At 39.4% G+C, this 22,527-nt stretch overlaps 1 protein-coding gene across 3 annotated transcripts; it reads left to right on the plus strand.

Moving 5' to 3' along the window:
* Nucleotides 1–8: 8 nt before the first annotated feature.
* On the plus strand, nucleotides 9–22,479 carry TRMT1L (tRNA methyltransferase 1L). Of its 3 annotated transcripts, XM_038182789.2 has the most exons (16): nucleotides 9–287; nucleotides 2,150–2,305; nucleotides 3,431–3,493; nucleotides 5,412–5,525; nucleotides 6,650–6,714; nucleotides 7,234–7,363; nucleotides 9,231–9,354; nucleotides 10,613–10,692; nucleotides 11,589–11,835; nucleotides 13,404–13,616; nucleotides 15,011–15,201; nucleotides 16,538–16,616; nucleotides 17,408–17,574; nucleotides 19,139–19,198; nucleotides 19,612–19,738; nucleotides 19,852–22,479. In XM_038182789.2, exons 1-16 carry the CDS (start codon nucleotides 119–121, stop codon nucleotides 20,231–20,233), a joined length of 2,367 nt encoding a protein of 788 aa, XP_038038717.1. In that variant the 5' UTR covers nucleotides 9–118; the 3' UTR covers nucleotides 20,234–22,479. The 3 variants fall into 3 exon arrangements, with proteins under 3 accessions (XP_038038717.1, XP_012964978.2, XP_027319458.1); XM_013109524.5 differs by lacking the exons at nucleotides 9–287; nucleotides 2,150–2,305 and adding an exon at nucleotides 4,004–4,095 and having other exon boundaries at nucleotides 3,448–3,493; XM_027463657.3 differs by lacking the exons at nucleotides 9–287; nucleotides 2,150–2,305; nucleotides 3,431–3,493 and adding an exon at nucleotides 3,994–4,095.
* Nucleotides 22,480–22,527: the final 48 nt, after the last annotated feature.

Genomic DNA, 22,527 nt, shown 5'->3' on the forward strand with positions numbered 1-22,527 from the left:
TCCCCCCCCGCCCCGCCATCGCCGCGCCCCCCGCCCGCCTCCCTCCGTCCCTCCCTCCCTGCGAGGCGCGGGGCTCTCGGTTCGGCCCACACTCGCCTGCCGCACGCGCCCGGAGAAGATGGCAGCGGAGGAGGCCGCGGAGGCCGCGCTGGCTGAGCTGCCCCCCGAGCAGGAGCGAGCCGAGGAGGAGGAGGACGAAGAGGAAGAGGAGGACGAGGACGAGGACGAGGAGGAGGAGGACGACGAGGAGCGGAGCCCCGGAGGCGGCGGCGAGGCCGCGGCGCTCAGTAAGGGCCGCGCGGGGGCAGGGCGCGGGCAGCGGCTGCCGGCGGGCGCTGAGGGGGCGGCCGCCATGTGGTGCCGGGGCCGCGGCGTGAGGGGCGATCGCTGCGCAGCGCGGCCGCGGCCCGGGAACAAAGGGCGGTGCTGGGCCGTGCCGGCCGCTGGAGGGGCGAGAAGCGGGCGGCAGGTGCCCGGTGGCTGTCGGTGCGGGCTCTTCTCCTGTGGAAACGTTAGCAGCCGCCTCGCAGCGCCTGCGGCCGCGTGCAAGCCTGTGCCTTCCTACAGTTCTCTTACAAAAAGGTCTCGGTTTTATTCCTGCCGTTAATGAGCTACGTGGAAACCGTCGCCAGGCACCACGTAACTCTTTAATAGATGAGTAGGCAGGACATCAGAGTACGTCTCAGGTGAATTTTCAGCTGTAAAAATAGATCTGTGAGAAGTGCAGCGGTACTCTGAGTTGCAGGGCTGCTCTGTTGTTTTTTTTGTTTTGTTTTGTTTTTTTAAGGTACTTGAAAGAATTTTGCTCTGCACTTTTAACATTTTTCTACACTATTTTTCTCTAATCTCTGTCTTCAGGCGTTCACTCCATTCCTCTTTGTATTTCTTTGAAATAGGCAAGATTTGGGTCAAACTGCAATGTTTAAAACCAAACAGACCAGACAAAACAAGGGAGCCTTAAGAACTGCTGTAAGACCTGTTCGGGCCTTATCCTGGCTCCAGTAGTGGACAGAAGTAGGTGACTGCGGGCAGAGCAGAGCAACCAGCCGACCACTAATGCATTCTCCAGAAACACTTTCAAACACAAAACACCTCGTGGCTCATCAGTTTCTTGAGCCAAAGGTAGCGCTTTGGGGTTTAAAAGCCTGTAGTGGATTTCTCTGCAGTATAATTCTTCCTTTGGCACTCACAGACTTGCAGCAGCCAGTGGCAGGGAGGTCTGCAGCATAGCAGTAGGTTATACAGAAAACTTCAGCTCTGATTTTCCGTCTGCTCTTCCCATTTGGTCCATCCCAGGTTCTGCTGGAGCACTGCTGATGTCTGTGCTCCCCCAGTATCTTATGACTTTATGGATGTTAGGTACAGGCTGAAAAGTCATAGCCTGTTCTATTGTTTCTCCATGGCTAAGAACCTGTGCTGTTTCTTTCTGTTGTTTCTTGCCACCCTTTTTTGGAACTTTGCTGGTTCTGTGTCCCTTTTGAGCTTGGGGGATATGTGGCAGTACTGTTCAATATGTAGGCTTTCTGCCTTTTTTCCCAGAACTTTCTTATGCTGGGTCTTAGAGAGGATTTATACCTGTTCTTTCAATCAAATTGTTTTAAAACCCTAAGAATGTAATCCTGATGATGCTCAGCTCAGAGCCCATCCATTCATTCCATTCATATGTGAAATGAAGATTATTTTTCTCCCATGTCCACCACTTCTCTTTGTTTCATTGCCCACTCAAACTCCTTTTTCCGGATTGTTCAGCTAGTCATAAACAGTTCTAAACTTTTGCTTTTAAACTTTATTTATCGCTACTATATGGTTAAACATATTTGGACTTCCTGCTTGCCTGCCTTGTCTTGTGTTACATTTTGCCAGAAAATAACATGCAAATATTATTTTATTAACTTCAAACATCTGATAATATGGATGGGTGTGAATGGTTTCTTCTGCAGATTCCAAGGATTAGCAGTAATCATTCTGATGTTCTCAGTGGTGATTATACAATTTCTCTCCTTCACGGTTGTTAGTCACATTTGCTGTTAGAAGCACCAAATAACTGGAAGCAAGTGAACTCAGTTGTATAATTCAAGCATATCAATGACAATTTTACTTTTTTTGTTGTTGTTGTTGTTGTTTGTTTCGTTTGCTTAATTTTCTTAAGATGGTGTGATCGACCTTGGAACGGTGCAAAGCAACAACCTGGGTGTGAAAGTTACTGAGTCAGAAGTGGAAACCAAAGAAAAAGGAACTGAGGAAGAAGAATCTGCAAGGGAGTCTGAAAGGAACATTTTGGATGTTTCATCTGATTATCTAAGAGGTGTGCTAACAAACTATAAGAATATTTGTGTTGTGTGCTTGAACAAAGGAGGAAAAAAATAAAAATAGTGGGAAAGAAAGGTAAAGGGAATGTGTGAAATTTCATTCGTAATATCAAAGCATTGATAGGTATCAATGCTTTTTCCCATGCAGATGCATACTAAAATTTGTGGATGCCACTTCAGAATTTGTGTGCAATACAGTGGCAGAAGAGAAGCCGTTATGTTGGATGAGGTATAATCTGCCTCAGGGTCTGATGCTAGAAGCACCACAGAGAGCAGAGAAAATTGTATTCCCAGTACAGAAACTGGGAATTAGGAATTTAACCTTAGCTTTAAAACCAACTTCTGTATCTTCATACATAAATCAATTGCTTTATTTGTTTCACATAAAAAAGTCTGAAAGACTAATCTTGTAAAAACATTGTGTGAAGGTTTAAACTGAGATGTTCTGTGTGCTATAACCTACAAAATTGATCAGGTAAACTAATTATCTTGTTTTTAGCATATTCTATGCTATTTGCATGGATAAGTTGAAAAATAGGAAGGTAATTTTAAAGGTTCTCAAACACTCTCCTAAGGGAAAAAAAAAAAAGTGATAGAATTTAATGTATCCTGCCTGCACAGTGAATAATTGCTAGTTGCAACTGGTCTGTTTCTGACCAATACTAGCTTTGCCAGGTAGTTCATGGGATGATTTTATGATTTTATACCGCTTTATGTGTGGTTTGCATTCTATAACAACAACATGCAGTAAAGTCAGAAGTAAATGTTTGCATTCTATAACAACAACATGCAGTAAAGTCATAAGTAAATGATATGTGATTTGCTCTCTTCTGCTTGTTTTTTCAAATGAAGATCATGCCAGTTTGAGAATTATGATGTGTGTCAGCATGAAAACAAGTAGAAATATTTGTATCCTACTAAATAACCATTCTGAGGATAAATTTTGGAAGTTGTACCTTCTACTATAGTTCTGCTTGTAAGCTAAAGGATGCAGACAAGTGTTCCAGTTGGTACAATAGGCCTTCCCTAGTAGATTTGAACTGATGGATTGAAAAACAGTAGTAAGCTAGAAGAGTTTTTAACGAAGTATGTTTAACTTCTAAATATCTCTTGATTTTTAGAGAAACATATTTCCATTCAAAGACAACTTGCTGAACTAGAGAAACTAGCTGGCCTGAGTGAAGGTGAGTTTACCTTGGCAGTATCCCTGAAAACAGATCTTCATGTTACAGGTATTTGCATTCTTCCTTAGTTTTTATTTTTAAAACATGACATCACTTGAATTGATTCATTTGTGGTGCTGAAAGATTAAAGGTTTCATAATTAAAAAAAAATGTCATCTCCCCCCTCCTTGTTTATCAAATGTTGTATTTCCTTCAGTAAATTTAAGGCTTTAATGATTCCTTTCCATCAACTTTCCTCGGTGTCGTAGCACTTCTGATGTTGGCAGTGTGCATGGAATAGCAAAATATTAATTCTAGCTGTACATCATCAGTTGAGTCTCAGTTATATTTTACATCAAGCGCCACATGAATAGAGAAGCTAATTTTTGTCTTTGCAGTGTTTGAATATCATTTTAAACAGGTATGTCTTCTGTTTTGGTTGTTTCCTTTTTTTTCTCTGCATTCAATGGTATATTGGAGAGTTGCTTAAGAGTGCTAAGTGTTTTTATTACAACTCTTAGTTTTTTTCAGATCGCAGGTACATATTTAGTGCTAACAGTGGCAGCCCTTGCGACTGAAACTAGTTTTTATGCACAGAACAAGAAAAACATCAGTGTACACAGGTACTGCATTGTACAGCTGTTGCACCTTAACCATCTTTTAGAATATCCACTGACAGAAATAATAGCCTACTTCATGGCTGTTTAATTTTACTAACAAATATGCCAAGAGTAAAACTACAGAAGTTAGCTTGTTTCTTATTTAATGAGGAGTTGGGTCATAAATAGTTCTTGGGTCTGATACTTATATTTCTTAGCCATTACTGAATTGAATTAGATGCAGATCCACAGTAGTGATTAATAATAAATAAATATTCCCTTGCCTGTTCTCAGTAGTCATTTTTATTTCTTCTGCTGAGAATGTGATATTCTTCTGCTGTTAATGCATTAATGGACTGACTTGTATCTACTGCCATCACCTCATGTATTTGAGACTCAGTAATGTGTAACAGCAGCAGAGTCTGATCAACATTAGAGAGCAATGATGATTTTTGTGAGCTGTAGGCCACTTTTGCTGGTTTCAGTGGCATGAGATACTTCACAGACAAGGTAGTCCACTTGTAAAAAGGCCATATCAAAGGAATTTTACTGTCATGTGAGCCTAAGTAATTATTACACATTGCCCACATTTTGTGGCATGTTTCAGTATTCATCCTGTACTATTCAAACACAAGCCTCTCTGCTAAATTCTGCATGAGAAGTTGTTTGATTTTCAGCATTGTAAGACCCATCAGCAGATGTATGCATGCTCCGATCCATAATTCTTATGTGTAAGTGTACAGCATGTCTACGAATAGCTAGTTTTTACTCAGGATAGTACTTCAGATGCTTGAATGCTTTTGTTGTCAGATAATGTCACCCTCACTCTTGTGTTTTTGATGTGTGATTTCCAAGAAGAAAGGTTATTTTTAATATTGAGTGCAGTATTTTTGCACCTTAAAAAGTTACCAGGCACTTGTTTTTATCCAAAAGCACATTTGTAGGCTCAGGGGGGGAAGGAAAGAGATTTTTACTCTTAACATCATCAGTTGGGTTTTCTTGAAAGTCTCTATAGAGAGTTCTATAAAATTCTTTCATTCTGCAATGCTCTTAAGAAGTTAGATGGATCAAATGGGTCTAAAACAAAATGTCCAAAAAGTAAAACTAACAGTTGTAGAAGTTGATGATCTTGAAAGCAATCGTGGTTCTGGTCCGTATTCCATTAAGTAGAAAGCAAAGACAATCCATATATGGTAACATTTTGCACACCTGAAATCGAACATACCTTGCAAAACTCATCTTCGACTCTTCCTTCTTTTTTCTTTTTAACAGGTATCTCTTTTGAAATGCATGGTAACTGCAGCTTACATGTTTCTCATACTTTCTGTGTGTGTTTTTAGATGAAAAGAAGCCTTGTCCATTGTGTCCTGAGGAGAAATTCAAAGCTTGCTATGGTCATAAACTCCATCGTCACCTCCAGAATTTGCACTGGAAAATTTCTGTTGAATTTGAAGGTAAAGGAAGTCATATTTCAGTGGTAAATACGAGAAGGAGTAGTGGATGTGTAGGACATTATTCTGCATTTTGTCTTGTTAAGTTCCTGTTGACTTAAGCGTGAATCTGGTGCATCTTGTTATCAGCTCTCAACTAGAACCATACTTTGAGAAGATGAATTTTGCCCTGGGATGTAAAATGTAAATAGCTCTGTATTTTCTACATGACAAAATAGTCCCAATTGTGCATTTTCTCATTAAAAAAAACACAACAACAAACAAACAAAAAACAGCAATTGCTTGGCATTTCATGATAATAAAACATATATATTTATTTTATGAAAATTACTTTAATAAAAGTTTTTTTGTCGTATTGTTAATAATCAGAGCGATTTCCACCATTGCTACCACCACACCCTGCCAAAATTTTTGGCTTGTCATAAAGATTACATAGTTTCAGATAACTACGTAAAGTTAAATTTAATATCACTATTTAGTAGCTTTTTCTCCCATACAGCCAAACTCTCTGATCTGTTTATAAAATGCATTAAAATCCCTACTAGAAATTTAAGAAGGAAAAGAGTGAGCAACATCTTTTTTTTTTTTTTTTTTTTTAAAGAAGTAGAGGTACGGGTTTGCAAGAAATAAAGTAACCAACCAGAATATAGACAACATTAAATTTAAATTTTAAAATGATCCAACTGAGGTTCTTTTTTTTGCATGCATCAGCATGTGTCTTCTCTTTGTTTTTCTTTATACCACGAGACAAGTTTTTACTTCACACAAGTCTGTTGGCCATGTAGCAACACTTGTAAGTGCTTGTATTGTATTTTTGAAAGTTATATACTCTACAGCCTGAATACTCGCTGTAGCTCTGTAGGAAGCTAAGAGACCTATCAAAATGAATTGTCTTTGTATGATTTTTGAACGCTTCAAAAATTCAGTGTATACTTAGCTGATAAATATCTCTGTCCATTGGTTGAATGTATGTCACCATTGTCTTGTGGCAATATTTGGGACCTCTCTTAGTTGAGACCATGCAATAAAAAAAAATCTAAAACACTCTAAATCAGAGTTTCTAGTATAGGACATAAGAAATTCTGTTTGCTTACTGTACTGTGTTGTGACATGCATTTGTTCTTTAGGGTACAGAATGTGCATCTGCCACTTACCTTGTCGTCTAGTAAAGCCAAACCTCGTTGGAGACCAGGTAAAATGCCAAATCAGGGAAATATTTGTTGCCCTACATCATGGGGGAAATGGGTGATTTGGAGGAAATTCTGCAACCTATTCTTAGTCTCAAAGGACGGTGTACTATCCATTCTGGCAAACGTGCATCAGTTGAGAATATAAATGTGTAGCCTTCAAGTAGTTGAATGTAGTTGTCTGTCTCTCTTATTTTTGTGGGTAGCTGCCTATCATGTAAACAGCATCTTTGTGCGGAAGAGGTGAAGGGATCACAGTGCCCAGCACTGGGTGCATCTCACTCCCTTTCCTGTGTGCTGAGTACATGGAGGATTGGCAGGCAGCTGAATGTTGTGGTGCTGCGACAGGACAGCTGTGCTGCCTCTGTGGGAATGATTGTTTCAGTGCCCATAACTATAGATGCAGGATATTTTGTATGTTGTAGAGTTACAGATGGTTGACTTCTTCATCTCCCCATATTTAGGGATAGTTTTACTTGAACCATATTTGTGTATTCTGAAACTGCATATGTTTTATTTCACAGACATTTTCAAAGATGGGAGCCCATTACCATTGCATTATCTGTTCGGCAACTATCGCTCGGAGAACTGACATGATAGGGCATATTAATCGTCACGTGAATAAAGGAGAAACTGAATCAAGGTTTATTACAGGTAGCTTCTCACTACTGTAAAATGTTCAATTCTTTTAGACCATGTAGTACTTGGGTTAGCTATGATACCCAAGTGAAAAGTGTAAGAAAAATTCCAGAAGAAAATTATTTAAGTTTAGTAATAAGAAATCTGCCCTTAATCTTTCAGAACTTTTTTTTTCCTCAAAGATGTAGGAGTGTTGTGATTTTTTCTCTGCATTAACTAGTTACTCTATTCTTACTGATAAATAATATTCACTTCAAAAGAGTTTAAAGTTGTAAATGCAGGCTTCTGCAAAATAATGGAGGACATGGTATCCATAACACAAAATATGGCCAGAGAATTTCATGCCTTTCTTTGACTGTATTTGTATCAGTCTTCAGTAAATCTCTCTAGAATATGAAAATGCTTTGCTCTTCTTAACCAAACCGCATCAACGTGAATTTACAAAATAAGATGACTTTCTTCCAGTACTGGAGAATCATGATAGAGGTGTCAGTGATTCTTTGGTAAAATTATAATCCTTGTCTGACTCTCTGAAGAATTAGAATTCTGTTTCCAAACTTGGATAAACTAGATTGAAAGTATTTTGAATAACTAGAATATCAAGTGTTTAAAATTAATTTTATTTCCTTTATTTTTGTAAGTTTTCCTTTCTCTGCAGATACCAATTTAAAATTTTCATTATTGATTACCTGGTGTGTAAAAACTCAACGGCTTTTTTTATAATGGCCCAGACTGTTTACTATTGCAAATTGGTCTGGTTTTTTTTGTTTGTTTTTTTTTTAACTCTCTCTATCTCTGTATAGATGTGTGGATTTTACTTAGTTCTAGTAAAGATGGGACTGGAAGCTATTGAGAATCATACTTAGTTCTGTTAACAGTCTGCAGTTCAGGGAATAGTAGCTCAGTGTCTGGGAATCGGTTTCCATGTCTAAGAAGCAATAGTTGGACATATTTCTACGGCTTTAACTTAAGTAGAGTTTGTGATGTGGAATACATTAATCTGTGCATCATTCCCTCCAGAGCAGTTAGTACAGAATGGCTGATTTGTCCTTTTTACGTAAAATGCTTGTGGTTATTTTCCCTCATGGAGAGAGGTGAAAGCTACAGATGACACGTTTAATACTTAGGAGGTGCTTGAGCAGAAGTTGAAGGCTGTAAATGTGGAGCAGGTGGTAGAGCAGTTCAGATAATGTACTTAAAAGCACGGAGGGATAGGCAGCCGTGCACAGAAAGGTACCTGGTTGAAAGCTAACAAATTTTGCCTGGTTGTTTCTGGGTAAATTTTGCTACTCTCAGACTGGGGGTAAATTTCTCAGGGGAATGACAATGTGCGTTTAGAGCTGTCAAACCCAGAAAGCTTATTTTGCCACAAACTATTTTATACGAAGTTTAAGTGCTGAAACTGTCCCTATGCTTGTGCTATCTGTACACATTTCATGAAGCTGCTCGGTAACTTACAGAGATTGAATCAACGAGTTCAATGGTATAAATTCAGCACTTTGTTAATAGGGTTTTAATTACTTTGCAACATACTACATTTGAATGTGCAGAACAAATGTGGTAAGCCTCAGGCTCAGGGGCTTCCCTTCTAAAATTGGAGTGGATACATGTTTGAGCCCAACTGAGAAACAGATCTGGTCTTCTATTAGAAGGAAACTGTGGTAGAGCTTGAGCCTAGTCAGCCACTCTTAAGACTAGAAGATAAATCGTTGCTTCTTTTTTTGCCCCATGTATGAGTTAACTGATCCATGTGTGCCAGCTGGGTTACTGCAAAGTTTAGTCCTTTTGCTACCTGGGAGCACGTTTTCAATTTCATGTATCAAATGTGTTCTCATTAATTTCAATTCTCACTCTCCTTTCCGCACAATTACTTTCTTTTTAGCTCCTGCTCCCAAGTCATCTTACCAAGTGCTGAAAGAGTCAGACACAGATGTGCAGGTTCTTCCCAACTACTCCACACCGCAAAAAACAGATTCCTATTTTAACCCCAAAATGAAACTCAACAGGTGAGAGAACAGGGAGTGGGAAGATACACAAAAGGAATGTTGACTTTGTAGTAAAGAATATTCATACATTTTGAAAAACAAACCCTGTGAACTCTGTTCAGAGGGAAGGAGAAATAGCTTTTTCAGTAACACGATGGTTCTTGGGATAAGATTCCATTTAGACATGTTCCATTTTATTTGTCTGCCAGGATAACTTTTGTTAATTTTGGAAAGTTCTCCATCAGAAAACTCTTCTTGACAAATAACATGTGAAACCAAAAACACTGCGTGGGAAATACTGTTGTCTCTGAAGCAATTAAGCGTGTTTACATAAGTAGTTTATGCAAAAAAACAGGATTTTAAAAGAAGAGCACACTTGAAAACACATTTCCTTGTACACACTTCATATGTTTTTGTGTGTCTCTGTTATAAATCGCTCAGTCCCAAAATAGGATTATGATCAAAGTTTACAATTTATTAAAAGAATAGAGGTAAGCAAACAGCGCTGTGTGCGTCGGGAGTCTCCGCTTCACCTAGACGCACACCAGTTACATCAAGTAGCTGATTTTTATGCTCCTAGGCTAATACATATTCATTACTACTTCTAAAAAACTCAAAAGTTCCTTCTTGTATTTGCATTAAAAAAGATAAAGGAAGGACAGTTTTGTTGTTGGTGGTGTTTTTTTTTAAGGAGACTCATAAATATTTCTATACCACAACTAAAATGTGCAAGCATTAACACCAAAGCATAGCAGTAGGCTTCAGCCTGTGCAGACCCCTCATGTTTTCAGTGCTGTAAATATTTCAGCTTCCAGGTTTAAAGTTAGCTCAGATACATCTGTCAAAACTTGCCTCTGAAGAATGCCATTGCAACTAAGTTTGTGACTATGCCTATGTGAACAATGCCTGTTCCTTGAAACAGTGGAATTTTTTGTTTTGCAGTCATTTCTGATTTCCTTTCAAACCCAGAGCTGTTAATAGGGTAACATCTGATTGTGCTGGGAATGGAAGAGAAACACTACTTATAAATGCTTACCACTTTTCCTAGTGCTAGAGTAACTGTAAGATGATTCAGGATCCTACTTTATGAATATTCTGATGTGTTGAGTCACTAAATTAAGTATGAAACACTGTCATATCAATTGAAAAGGTTAAAAGTAAACAATTCTTTAAAAAGTGATCTAGCTTAGAAGTTTTAGGAGGATGTTCAAGGGGAACAAATAACCAAGAGGAAGAAAAAAATATTTTCTCATCTTACTGTGGCTTTTTTTTCCCCTAGGCAATTGATATTCTGTGCACTAGCTGTTCTAGCTGAAGAGCGTAAACCAATAGAATGTTTGGATGCATTTGGTGCCACTGGTAAAGTCAATTTCTTTAATCTTTAGCTATTATCCAATACTATGAGACTGCAGAAATCTGTAGTAACTGATACTGTTGTGTTCCTCAGACTGTGTTCAGCTATGCAGTTTTCCTCCTTAGGCTTCCAATCATTGGCTTCCATATAAAAAACACAGCCTTCAAGAGTCCGTCAAAAATTTCGTAAATAATAAATCAAAGTTGAGTGATCTGCTTAAAAATGAGTTGCCTTAAAATGTCCTTGAAATACCACCTTACTAAATGTGTGACCAGGGTCCCAAATCTTATGTGACTTTGTAAAATCAACCTCTGGTTAAAAAATGGAAATGAATCCAAGCACTATCTACATATTCATCTGTAATTGATTTCAAAAATTCTGAATGTGAACTAAACGTAAAGTCATTTGGTCAGTGTCCACTAACTATCTAGAAAAAAAAAATCTAAAGAAATCTGACCTGTGCTGCCTTATTATCAATCTGCTATTGTAAAGCCAGGGTTATTATTGAGAACAGCTGTAGCTGCTTAGCATTTTTAATAAAAGTTCTTGGTAATGAATTTATCACTGTTCTGAGCCAGGCCAGAACTGTAGCCTGTTCTGCACTTCTTTGTAGTTACAGAGTTTACTATGAAAGTCAGCAATAAAGTTTGGAGATGGCCTAAGCGTCTTCAAAAAGGTGACAAATTGACTACTGCACTTAAAACTTACTGTCGTTACTATTACAGCACTATGTGCTGATGCAGAAAGTCACCAACACAGTTTTTTATGGAACACACCAAAACTTGCGTCACACTTCCATATTATAAGCATTTTAAAGGATGGATTTTTTTCTCACTGATTTCAGTGAACCGGAAAAGAACTCACTGTTTTGTCACGGAGTTACAATTCTATCTTTCCCTAGGTATAATGGGATTACAATGGGCAAAGCATCTCAGAAATTCCGTGAAAGTTACAATTAATGATTGTAATGAAAATTCTGTGACAATGATTCAGGAAAACTGCCATTTAAACAAAATGAAGGTGAAACTGAACACTAAGGAAGAAAACAATGACGAAGCTTTGGGAGGTGGAGAACAAAATACTGACACCATTGAGGTGACAAAAATGGATGCCAATGTTATAATGCATATGAGGTCATTTGATTTTATGTAAGTGTTAAAAGTTTATCTTAATAAGCTTTCTGTTTTGCTAATAACACCCCATATCCCATCCCAGGCCCCACTGTATGATAGGGAAGTTGGAATGAAAGAAGTAACCAACAGTCAGCTGATAATTCAAAAGTAATTGTATTGTCCTGGGACAGGTGTGGAAATGGAACATTAAATGTTTTAGAGATTACTGGGAAAATATTGTCAAAGCCTTCAACATCCAAAAGGAAGATAAATACACATGAAAATTTTAAGCCAAAGTATTTTTCATAAAACTTCATTGCCTGTTTGATAAAGAGAAATGTTAAATTTGTCCTTTTTTTCCCTTGAGGTTTTTAATTAGTTAAAAAATATTTCATTTGCATGCTGTTGTATAGGACTGCATGTTTGTTGCATCACTTGTTTTAATCCATTTTGCAGCGTGTACATCTTCAATTGAAGTAGTTACTTCTTTCAAGTTGGACTTACAGATGGATAAATTCTAAACCCATACAGATATCAGAATAAATTATTGGATTTCCTTTGGTATTGATTAACATCCAGTTTGTAGCTAATAAAGCAGCATTGTCGTGGTTTAACCCGGCCGGCAGCTAAACACCACACAGCCGTTCACTCACCCTCCCCCCTCCCTCTCTGGGACGGGGGAGAGAAATGGAAAGTGAAGCCCATGAGTTGAGATGAAGACAGTTTAATAAGACAGGAAAATAATAATAATAATAATAATAATAAATAATTATAATACAATGATAATAATAGTACTACTAATAATAATGTGTACAAACAAGTGATGCACAGTGCAATTGCTCACCACCCGCTGACCAATGCCCAGCCTAACCCCGAGCAGTCCGGCCCCCTCCCCCGGCTAGCCACCCCTATATATTGTTTAGCATGACGTCAGATGGTATGGAATACCCCTTTGGCTAGTTTGGGTCAGCTGTCCTGGGTCTGTCCCCTCCCAGCTCTTGCTGCACCCCCAGCCTGCCTGTTGGCAGGACAGAGCAAGAAGCTGAGACGTCCTTGGCCTAGTATAAGCACTGCTCTGCAGCAATTAAAACATCGGGGTGCTATCAGCACTCTTCTCATCCTAAGCCAAAACATAGCATTCTACCAGCTACTAGGAAGAAAATTAACTCTGTTCTAACTGAAACCAGGACAAGCATGCATTCAGAGTGAAAATTACGCAATTCAGTACATAAACTGGAATGCATATGCTTGAAAAGCAAACTTGTTTTTAGAAGTTTCCTTTTCTTTTAAGGACAAGGATAAGCATCAGGCCAATGTTACTGTAACATGAACTAGTCAGGGGGACCAAATGCCAAAAAAAAAAACAACTTTCAGTTTTTGTGGTGATGTGTATTTTCCAGTACAGTTCTGCCTTGGTTCTTGCAGCTTGACATTTAATCCTCTGGTATTCCAAACTAATTCATGAGAGATGTGCTGACAGTTTTATTCCTGCTTTCTCACCTTGTTTTAAACCGGAGCATAGATCCTTAAAGTTTTTATTATTTTTACAAAGGTTAGACTGTTGAGCATCTGTAGATGCAGAGCGAGACTTGTTTTCATTTCAGACATTTGGACCCATTCGGAACTTCTGTGAATTACCTGGATTCTGCCTTTAGAAATGTGAGAAATCTTGGAATCGTGTCCCTGACATCCACAGACATCAGTTCTCTGTATGCAAAGGCTCAGCACGTTGCCCTGCGTCATTACGGATGTAACATTGTCCGAACAGAGTACTACAGGGAGCTGGCGGCCAGAATAGTAATTGCTGCTGTGGCAAGGTTCTGTTAAAACAAATCGGCTCAAATTCTGGGAGAAAATTGTTTTTGATACAAAACTTCAGAGTGCTGCTGTAGGTTGTGCATGTTGAGTTTCCAGAATTCTTTAATTCTAAAAAAGCAGACTTTTCAATATGAAAGTTATGTTTCATATGTTATGTGTGCTGCTATAAGACAATATAAATCTTAAACTAAAAGACCAGGGAAGGTGAAAATGCATAAATGGGGTAGGTGGTTGGGATGGTGGCAGATTGTTGTTGTTCTGTTTTTTTGTTTGTTCAATTTGGTTTTGACTTTTTGGGGGAGGGGTGGGAAGGTGGTAATCTAAAAAGTAATAGCCAGACTTGCACATCTGCAAGTTCTTTTGTTCTTTTCTCAACTTTGTGGTCATTTCAGTGCTGCATAGGACTTTGCAAATGTTAATTAAATTACTTGAGTGGTTTCTAGCTAAGCATTACAGTTACACTTGCCTTAATGAAAATGGGAGTTAACGGAAACTGGTGTTCACTTCAGGTCCTTGTGCTTGAGATTAAAATGATGCATCTAATTATTAACTTGTGAAATAAGTCTTCTGCATATAGACATTCTTACAAACTTCAGTCTGATAAATAAATGAAGATAGTAAAACTAGTTCTTAATTGAGGAAGAAAAGATAAAGGCAAGAGGATTGGACAACTGCTTGGGAAGTTGAGGAGAAAATAAAGTGTGCAGAGGTCATAAGCATGCTGGAGCTAAAATACCCACCTGAATTCTTTTAGATTTTTCTTCTTTATCTCCGCATGTGTTAGGTTGTCCCTTGGGGAATATTTTTAGACACAGATATTCTGTACCTAATTAAATGTGACCTTCCTATGAAACTATGTGATGAACTGAGATTTTGGCAATGGGGATGAACTTCTTGTCTGTTGAAGTGAAGTTACAACTGTGCTCTGGGTTACATGCTCCAACTTCCCTAAAAGTTTCTTCTTCCTTCTCAGTGCTTACCTACCCAGGAACTACTCACTTACCTTCCCACAGCCTTTATTCAATTAACAGTTGATTTAACATCATGTGTGTCCCTCTAGAACTCTACTTTCTCAGATTTTCATGTAGCTTGTTAATATTTTTGTTGCTACACCCCGTCATTAAGCAGGTATTTGTATAGAAAGATGATGCAGAGGACAGACTGCTGTTTCTAAGTGTGATAAAAAGTTAACCATGACTTCCATAGCCTTACAGGGAGTAGAGAACACTGCACATTTAAGAAATAACTCTCCATATCACTTTCTGAGATCTTCAGTATCACTTTCTAGAAAGTGGATAAGGTCAAGAATCTTTGAACAGGTTTAGGTGTCTGTGGAAATGTTAGTCTGCTGAATTCAGTACAATGTGTGTTTGTGTTTGTTCTTCCTTCGCAGAGCTGCAGCTCGCTGTAACAAAGGCATTGAAGTTTTACTTGCGGTAGCTCTAGAGCACTTTGTTCTAGTAGTGGTCAGAGTTTTAAGGGGACCATCTCCAGCGGATGATTCAGCAAAGAAAGTAAGATACCTAATCCACTGCCAGTGGTGTGAAGAGAGAATCTTTCAGAAAGAGGGTAATATGGTAGAAGGTAAATAGATCTTCCACTGATATTCTAGAAGGTCTGATTCCTGTATGTTTGGGTGTTTGGTTTTTTTTTCTTGTTTAGGCCTTGTTTATATTTACATGCTTTAGGCAAAGTGGTATTCTGTAGTATTTCTTTTTAATGTAACAAGTATTGCATGAAATGGAAAAACTATTTCCAATGCAAAATAACTGTTTTATGGTACCACGTTAGATCCTTTGTGTGCATGGATTTTGCCATAAATGTACTGGATTTGTTTGTAGACGGGATGTTCTCCAGCTAGCTTTAGCTGCTGAAGGGTGCCTAATAGGCCCTTGGATCTGTCCTTTCAGTGAAGGGCATGAAGAGTGGGACACCTGTTGCTACTGTGCTATTCCTCCATACAGGGGCAGTTTGATGAATTTAGGTGTCAGATTGCTTTTCTACAATATCACATTCCCCCCAGGTGAGGGTCTGTTCTGCTTGACCTTGGGCAGTATCAGTAAACACCTGATAGAGATAATCCCTGTGGGTGTGGTAGGCAAGGTACGCAGCATTCCTGTGATTTATCTAATGCTTGGTAATAAATCAAGGCAGCCTCTAGGTTAAAAGCCAGCTGTTCGTGTGCAGTCTCTATACACAAGTTAGAGGTAGGAGTCAAAAATGAAGCTAAGGAGAAGATCCTAGCCAGATGGTAGTTTGAATAAATAGAAAAGGAAAAACCTTGGCTTCAATGTTGCGGGTTCTTGGATACCAACTACTCAGCTGATGGTGTCTGAACAAAGTCAGGTGCAGCAGTGTACAATGTTCTTACTAAAAAGATTTGGTCCTGCTTTAAGAACAGAAATGAGTAACTGATAAGAACAGTGTTATGGTAGAGATCTTAATTAGTAAATGAATTGTTTACTTAATGCCTTACCTGCAAGCAGGCTGATTTATGGCTTAGAAACCTTGTAGGCGGCTGTATTTTGTATGTGTAACTGACAGATGGTTGCATTTTTTTGTTGTTGTTGATATTATCCTTGACAGCTGCTTATATAATCATGGGAAAGAAAGCTAGTAATTTCCACATTATTTGAAATGTGCCAAAACATATAGCACGCTAGGTGGCTTTTTGGTGTTTTTTTCCCTTTAGTGTCATTTCAACAGTAATCAGAGATCAAGCCATCGAGCACTAAATTTTCACAAGTACTGCAGCACTGCTTCTCTGAATTGAGAGTTTTGTTGCACTTCTGCACTTGTTTACCCTTTCAAATACATCCATTTAAATAAACTAGTACTTCATATCTGTATCATCTCTCTTCAGCAAAATGAGCATTGCTGGTTATTTCAAAACAGCTTAAATTCTGTTTTTCTGTTGTAGAAAACCCTTATCAGCAGCTGCCTTGTGATTGTCACGGCAGTATGCCTGGGAAGACAGCAGTAGTTCTTGGTCCCCTCTGGTAAGTACGGAACACAGAGGAATCAGGGAGTAATTGAGGCTGGGAGGACATCTGGAGGTCACATTCAGTCACATAATAGAAATGCAAGTCTGTTGGATATTTTAGCATTACTAAAGGAAGTGTAGCCATCAGGAGTCATTCAAGAAAGAGGTAATGGATAGTAGTTTCTGAATTTAGTATAGGTTGTTCAATTGTTGGTTATGTTCATAGAGTTCAAACTGGTTAATATGTAATAAATTCACATTAAATTTCACATTTACTGTGACTGTTTTAATACATCCTGCACAGGAGAACCTGGCTCTGTGTTCTTCTAGTTGCCAAATGTCAAGCAGCTCTATTACTTGGTACTTGCAGAGAATGTATGTAGTAAATCCTTACACGTGCTGACAGTAGCAAATAATACACTACTTGATAATTAATACTTACTCTTATTTCTCACAAGAGAAAATTTTAAATCCTTCACTAAGTTTTTTAATGGTTTCAAAGCAAATTAAAAATAGTTGACACTTGACAGTACCTTCCTTCCAGACAAAAAACAGGGTTAGATGACTTTCTCAAGTTAGTCGGGCAAGTCAGTGGTAGAAATAAAATTCCTGAGATGGTTTTTAATGTGAGATCAATGCTATTGGCCTTGGAAACAAAGCAATGCTGTATTGCTGCAGCAAGAACACAGTCAGGTGCAGTGCATTGGTGTAATGTCACTGCTAAACAATTTGGGTGAGAGATTTTTTTAAGAAAACTTTTGCTTTCATTAATAGGTCTAAACTTCTCGCTTGTCTTGTGTTTCTTAGGTCAGGAGCCCTTTTTAATACTGGATTCCTCAGAAGAATGCTGTTTGAGGCAGTCCAGTATGGCTTAGATGAAACTCAGCCGCTTTTGAAGACGTTAGTTTGTGAAGCTGAGTGTACAACTTTAAAGAATTTTTCTACCCATGGTCCTTACGATGAGAACAAACAAGGTAAGAAAACCAGCAGTCATTTTGAAAGAAGTCTGACCTGGTGGTGATTTTAGAGAATGCTCTCTGATAACTTAATGCTAACAGCAGTGTGAGCATTAGTTATGTACACGTTAGGTCAAGAAAATATTTGTTGCTTTGAATCCAGTGCAGGACTTATCTGTGCTGTAAAATGAGCATGGTCTGTCAGAGCCAGAGTGCTGGATTTAAACATCTTCAGTCAGTACAGCAGATTGTGAAACAAGTGAATATTACACAGGCTGACTGACCACCATGAAATCCAGTACATTCCCCAGGAGCTGGAAGCAGCATGTGTCTGTTCTCTGGTGTACTCTGCTGCAGACCTGGGAGCCCGTGCCATTAGGAAGACAACTCAGCTGTCCTGCTTTGCATTCTCTGCAGGAATTGCAAATCACTGCACAAAAAGAAATAGTCTTCCATAGGGGAATGCTGTTTTACCATAAAATTAAATTGCTTTGACTATCCCAATGCTGATTGCTCAAACAGATAATGACAGGACAAGGGGGAATGGTTTTAAAATAAAAGGGGGGAGATTTAGGTTAGAGGTTAGGAGGAAATTCTTCCACTCAGCGGATGGTGAGGCACTGGAACAGGTTGCTGTGGTGGTTTTACCTTGCTAGGCTGCAGAACTCCACCACAACTGCTATCTCACTCCCCCTCCTCAGAAGAGGAAGGGAAGAAGAAAAGGAAAGAAACAACTCACAGGTTGAGTTAAGGATAATTTAATTAAAGGAAAAATAATTAATAATAATTTTCCCTTAATAATTAAATAATTTAACTAAAGGGAAAAAACAAACGTAAGCAAAGGCTATGTGGAAGCACAGAGGCAAGAAATTACTCTCTACTTCCCACCAATGAGCAATTCTTGAACATGTCCTTGAAGCAGGGCCTCAACGCATGTAGCCATTGTTCGGGAGGACAGATGTTTTCACAACGAGAGCCCAACTCTCCCCTCTTCTTGTTTCCACCTTTTATTGCTGAGTGTGACATCATATGGTATGGAATATCCCTTTGGTTGGTTTAGGTCAGCTGCCCTGGTGATGTTCCTTCCTCACCTCTTGCCCACCCCCAGCCTGCTGGCTCTGGGTGGGATTAGAGAGAGTCCTGATGCTGTGCCAGCACTGCTCAGCAGCAGACACAACACTGGTGTGATACCACTGCTGTTCTAGCTACAAGTGCAGAGCACAGCACTGTATGGGATGCTGTTAACTCCATCATAGCCATACCCTTTGCCCAGAGAAGCTGTGGATGCCCCATCCCTGGAGGTGTTCAGGACCAGGCTGGACAGGGCTTTGGGCAAGCTGGTCTGGTGGGAGGTGTTCCTGCCTATGGCAGGGGGGTTAGAACTTTGAGGTCCCTTCCAACCCAAACCATTCTACAATTCTATGATCCCCTCTAAAATCAGTTACTGAGCTGGTAGGTAAGTTGCCCGTGAGTGTGCTTCTTTAGGCTGCAATGTGGTAGACATTCTTTCTGTTTACCTAAGGTATTTTGCCATCATACTGTTTTACAATAGACTTAACTTGGATCTTTAATTGTATTCTAGAAGAGTGTGGTGTATATATTAAAACACCAGATACTTCAGCAGAATCCTGCGTGTTACATGGTAAGTGGATCATTTGGTGCAACTCCAGCAGCTTCAAATTAAAGTGCAGTTTAAGTGATGGCTAAACCAACCTAGTGTTCACATACAATTTTTCTATATTCAATGATGCTTAAGCAAAAGTTATTTTCCCACTGAATACTGATTTTACTTTTTCCAGAATCGTATTTTCTGGTACAAGCAAAATGCTAAATACTGAATTATGCATACCTGGCCTCACTTGTTATTACTGAAAATGGTGTGTAATTAAATTCTGGCTAGATTTTAACTCTGCAAAATGTTATCTCATATAAGCATGCATAAAGGTGTGCGGTTGCTGTGTGGCTTTTTTGTACTTACTGTCTTTGGCTTCACTGGCATTTTTTATGGACCTTACTGAATATTCAAAAATTTCACTGGCATTTTCTGTGGTCCAGGAAAAAGAAAAAATAATGAAGTGGTGCGAAATACAGCCAAGCGACAAAAATCTGACAACAGTGCTGAGCACCCTGCATTCTACTACAACATCCACAGACACAGTATTAAAGGAATGAACATGCCAAAGTAAGGCTTTAAGTTCCACTCTTACATTACTGTGACAACTAATATGTAACTTGTATTGAATCAGCCTTACTGTGAGTAAGGAGTGCTAACTCCTTTTTAAATGTCTTTTTCAGGTTAAATAAGTTCTTAAACTATCTCTCTGAAGCTGGATACAGAGTCAGTAGGACCCACTTTGATCCTATGGGAGTTCGCACAAATGCACCCTTGGCGCAATTTAAGACTATTCTTGTGAAGTACAGCACTCCCACATACACTGGGGGGCAGGCAGAAGGCCCTCTCCATCTCACTGAAGATGTCCACATGGGAGACCAGGTTCCAGCTGCTGCAGATACTAAATCTGAAGACGCTGAATTTCTGGAAGATAATAAATCTGGAGACGCTGAATTTCTGGAAGATAATAAATCTGGAGATGCTGAATTTCTGGAAGATAATAAATCTGGAGACACTGCCACCATGTTCACAAACGACTGCCCTATTCACTGTGCAGCTGATTAATGCAAATCGTCTTGGTCAGGACTTGGCAACTACACCCTGTTTGAGTACGCCCGTACTTCTTACAGAAAGAACTGCATTTTGACAGTTTGAAGCACCTGCTATTTTCATTTGAGAAGGCAGTTTAGAATTATGTAGCAGAATTTACCACTGAACACAGTGTGTGTGGTCAAGGTACTCTTACTGTGGGAAAGCCTCTAGACAGCTCTTTCATGCTCACATCCACTTCTACACCAAGGCATTGTGGTTACCCCCAAGTCTTTGTACAGCCTTATTCAAACTGCTAGAACAGAATCCAGAAGAGCAGATGGGGCCGAAAGTCTTACGTGTTTCTGAACATAAGCTTGGTATGAAACGGACTACCATTCCTAAACCCTGACATATTAAAAATCAGAGTGAGGTCACGTTAAGATGGTAAAATAGTACAGAATGAAATGTGATGTGAACTGAAGCAAGCAAGAAATTGCTAACTCAGTGCCCTTCTAGCTCCACATTGCTTGTGTAATTGGGCCTTCAGTTCCAACTTTGTAGTTCTACCTACAGGCAAGATCCTAACACAAGTGAGAACAGAAAGGAATGGTTACAAAACTGTTACATAAACTTCAGTTCTTAACCAAACTTCAGTGATTTGTGTTTAGTCACACTAGGTAATTGTCAGAGATTAAATTTGGTTGTATACCATGAGAAGAAACAGTGACCAGACGCAAGTCAAAATTCTGGAAAAATACGTTCATAATACAATCTTTGCTGTTAAAAGATCTCTTCAGTGAATGAGCAAAGATGCAGTGTGTTGGTAGTCATTTCTGATTTCCTTAAATATATGGCAGCATTCCAGCCAAATAAGCTTGACTTTGTCCTTTTTCCCCCCCCCCCCCAAAATAACACTTTTTTTTTTCAGATACCTGCATATGTTTCACTTGACTATCGCATTTGAAGTAGTAATTCCAGTTTTTCACAGGATTGGTGTGCAGCCTAGCCCAGTGCCAGGTTCTCTGAAGAGATGGTGGTGAGGGATTATTCTTATTTTCCCATCTCAGAAGCTTTCATTAAGAGCATTAATTGTCTCTCATTGACAACTGAGTGCTGAATAAGAGTATTATGACAGATACAATCCTGATAGTGCAAAACTTAATAAGCTCCTCTCAGTCCAGAATTATTACTGCCTGTTATAACCATCTTAAATTCATGACTGCTTCTCTAAGAGTTATTTTCATTTATTGCCTTCAAAAATGTAGTGCTTTTCCAAGGATAACTTGAGATCAACTTGGAAAGAGTGAAGTAAAAGAATAGTTTCAGTGTTCCCCAATTGTTCTGAACTAAGTATATTTTCTAAGTGGAGAGGATGGTTAAAAGGTTTCATTTGCAGGTGATGCACTGCTCCCTTTAGTATTAGCATGAGATGTAATCAGTCACAAGATCACTTAACAGGAGCAGAGGAGCATGCTCTAATTACAGTGAAGTAGGCTAACAAGAAAATGTAACTCATGCCTTTGCAGGGAGTTGTTTTTGATTATTTTTTGGCTTCTTTTAAGTAACATGGTATTGCACATCTGTCCTCTTCAAAGCACTTATTCCTAATTGGCTCTGGGGAAGCTCCCCAGCCTGCTCAGCTGCACCTGAAACAACCACCAGCAGTGCTGGAGGGTCAGGAGCTCTGCTCCCCCCAGCAGGACCCAGAGCTGTTCTGGTGAGCCTGGGCTATCCACGGTGCCAAAGAAGCCTGTGCAGCACCTAAGTGAGGAGCTGGTGGCAGGCTCGCTGCTGCTGCCCTTCACGTTCTTATAGCCACCAGGTGTTGTGTCAGGAGCACTGTGCTAGGTGCCTGCACCACCAGCACACCACAAATCCTTGTCAGGGGCTTGAGGTAAGCTCAGGAGTGATTTGACTGTTGAAACCTTTAAGGTACTGAAGTCAGTATTAGGTCTTACCTACCAAACACACACCAAAGGATGATGGAAAACAAAGTTCCTATAGGATGCGGTTAGTTACAGTAGCACTTGGAATACCTTTTAGATGGACACATGCCTCAGCTACCCCCTGAGGGCTGGCCCCTGGTACAAACCTCCCTCAGGGTAATACGAACCTGAGCAAACTTCCACTCTCAAGCATGTTTGACACACAGAGCCAGTGGCAGATGCAGCTGGCACACCTTGCACTTGGCTGTGAGGCTCGTCAGGGCTGCAGCAGAAACTGTATCCAATAATCTTTGCCTCTCAGTTTGCAGAGCAGGAAGCTGGTAATGGACTCCACCGAAAAAAAGAGAGCATTACTTTCCCCATTCTCTAACCCCTGAAAAA

The sequence above is a fragment of the Anas platyrhynchos genome, chromosome 8 (assembly GCF_047663525.1).
Source record: "Anas platyrhynchos isolate ZD024472 breed Pekin duck chromosome 8, IASCAAS_PekinDuck_T2T, whole genome shotgun sequence".
In the NCBI taxonomy this organism is placed as follows: Eukaryota; Metazoa; Chordata; class Aves; order Anseriformes; family Anatidae; genus Anas; species Anas platyrhynchos.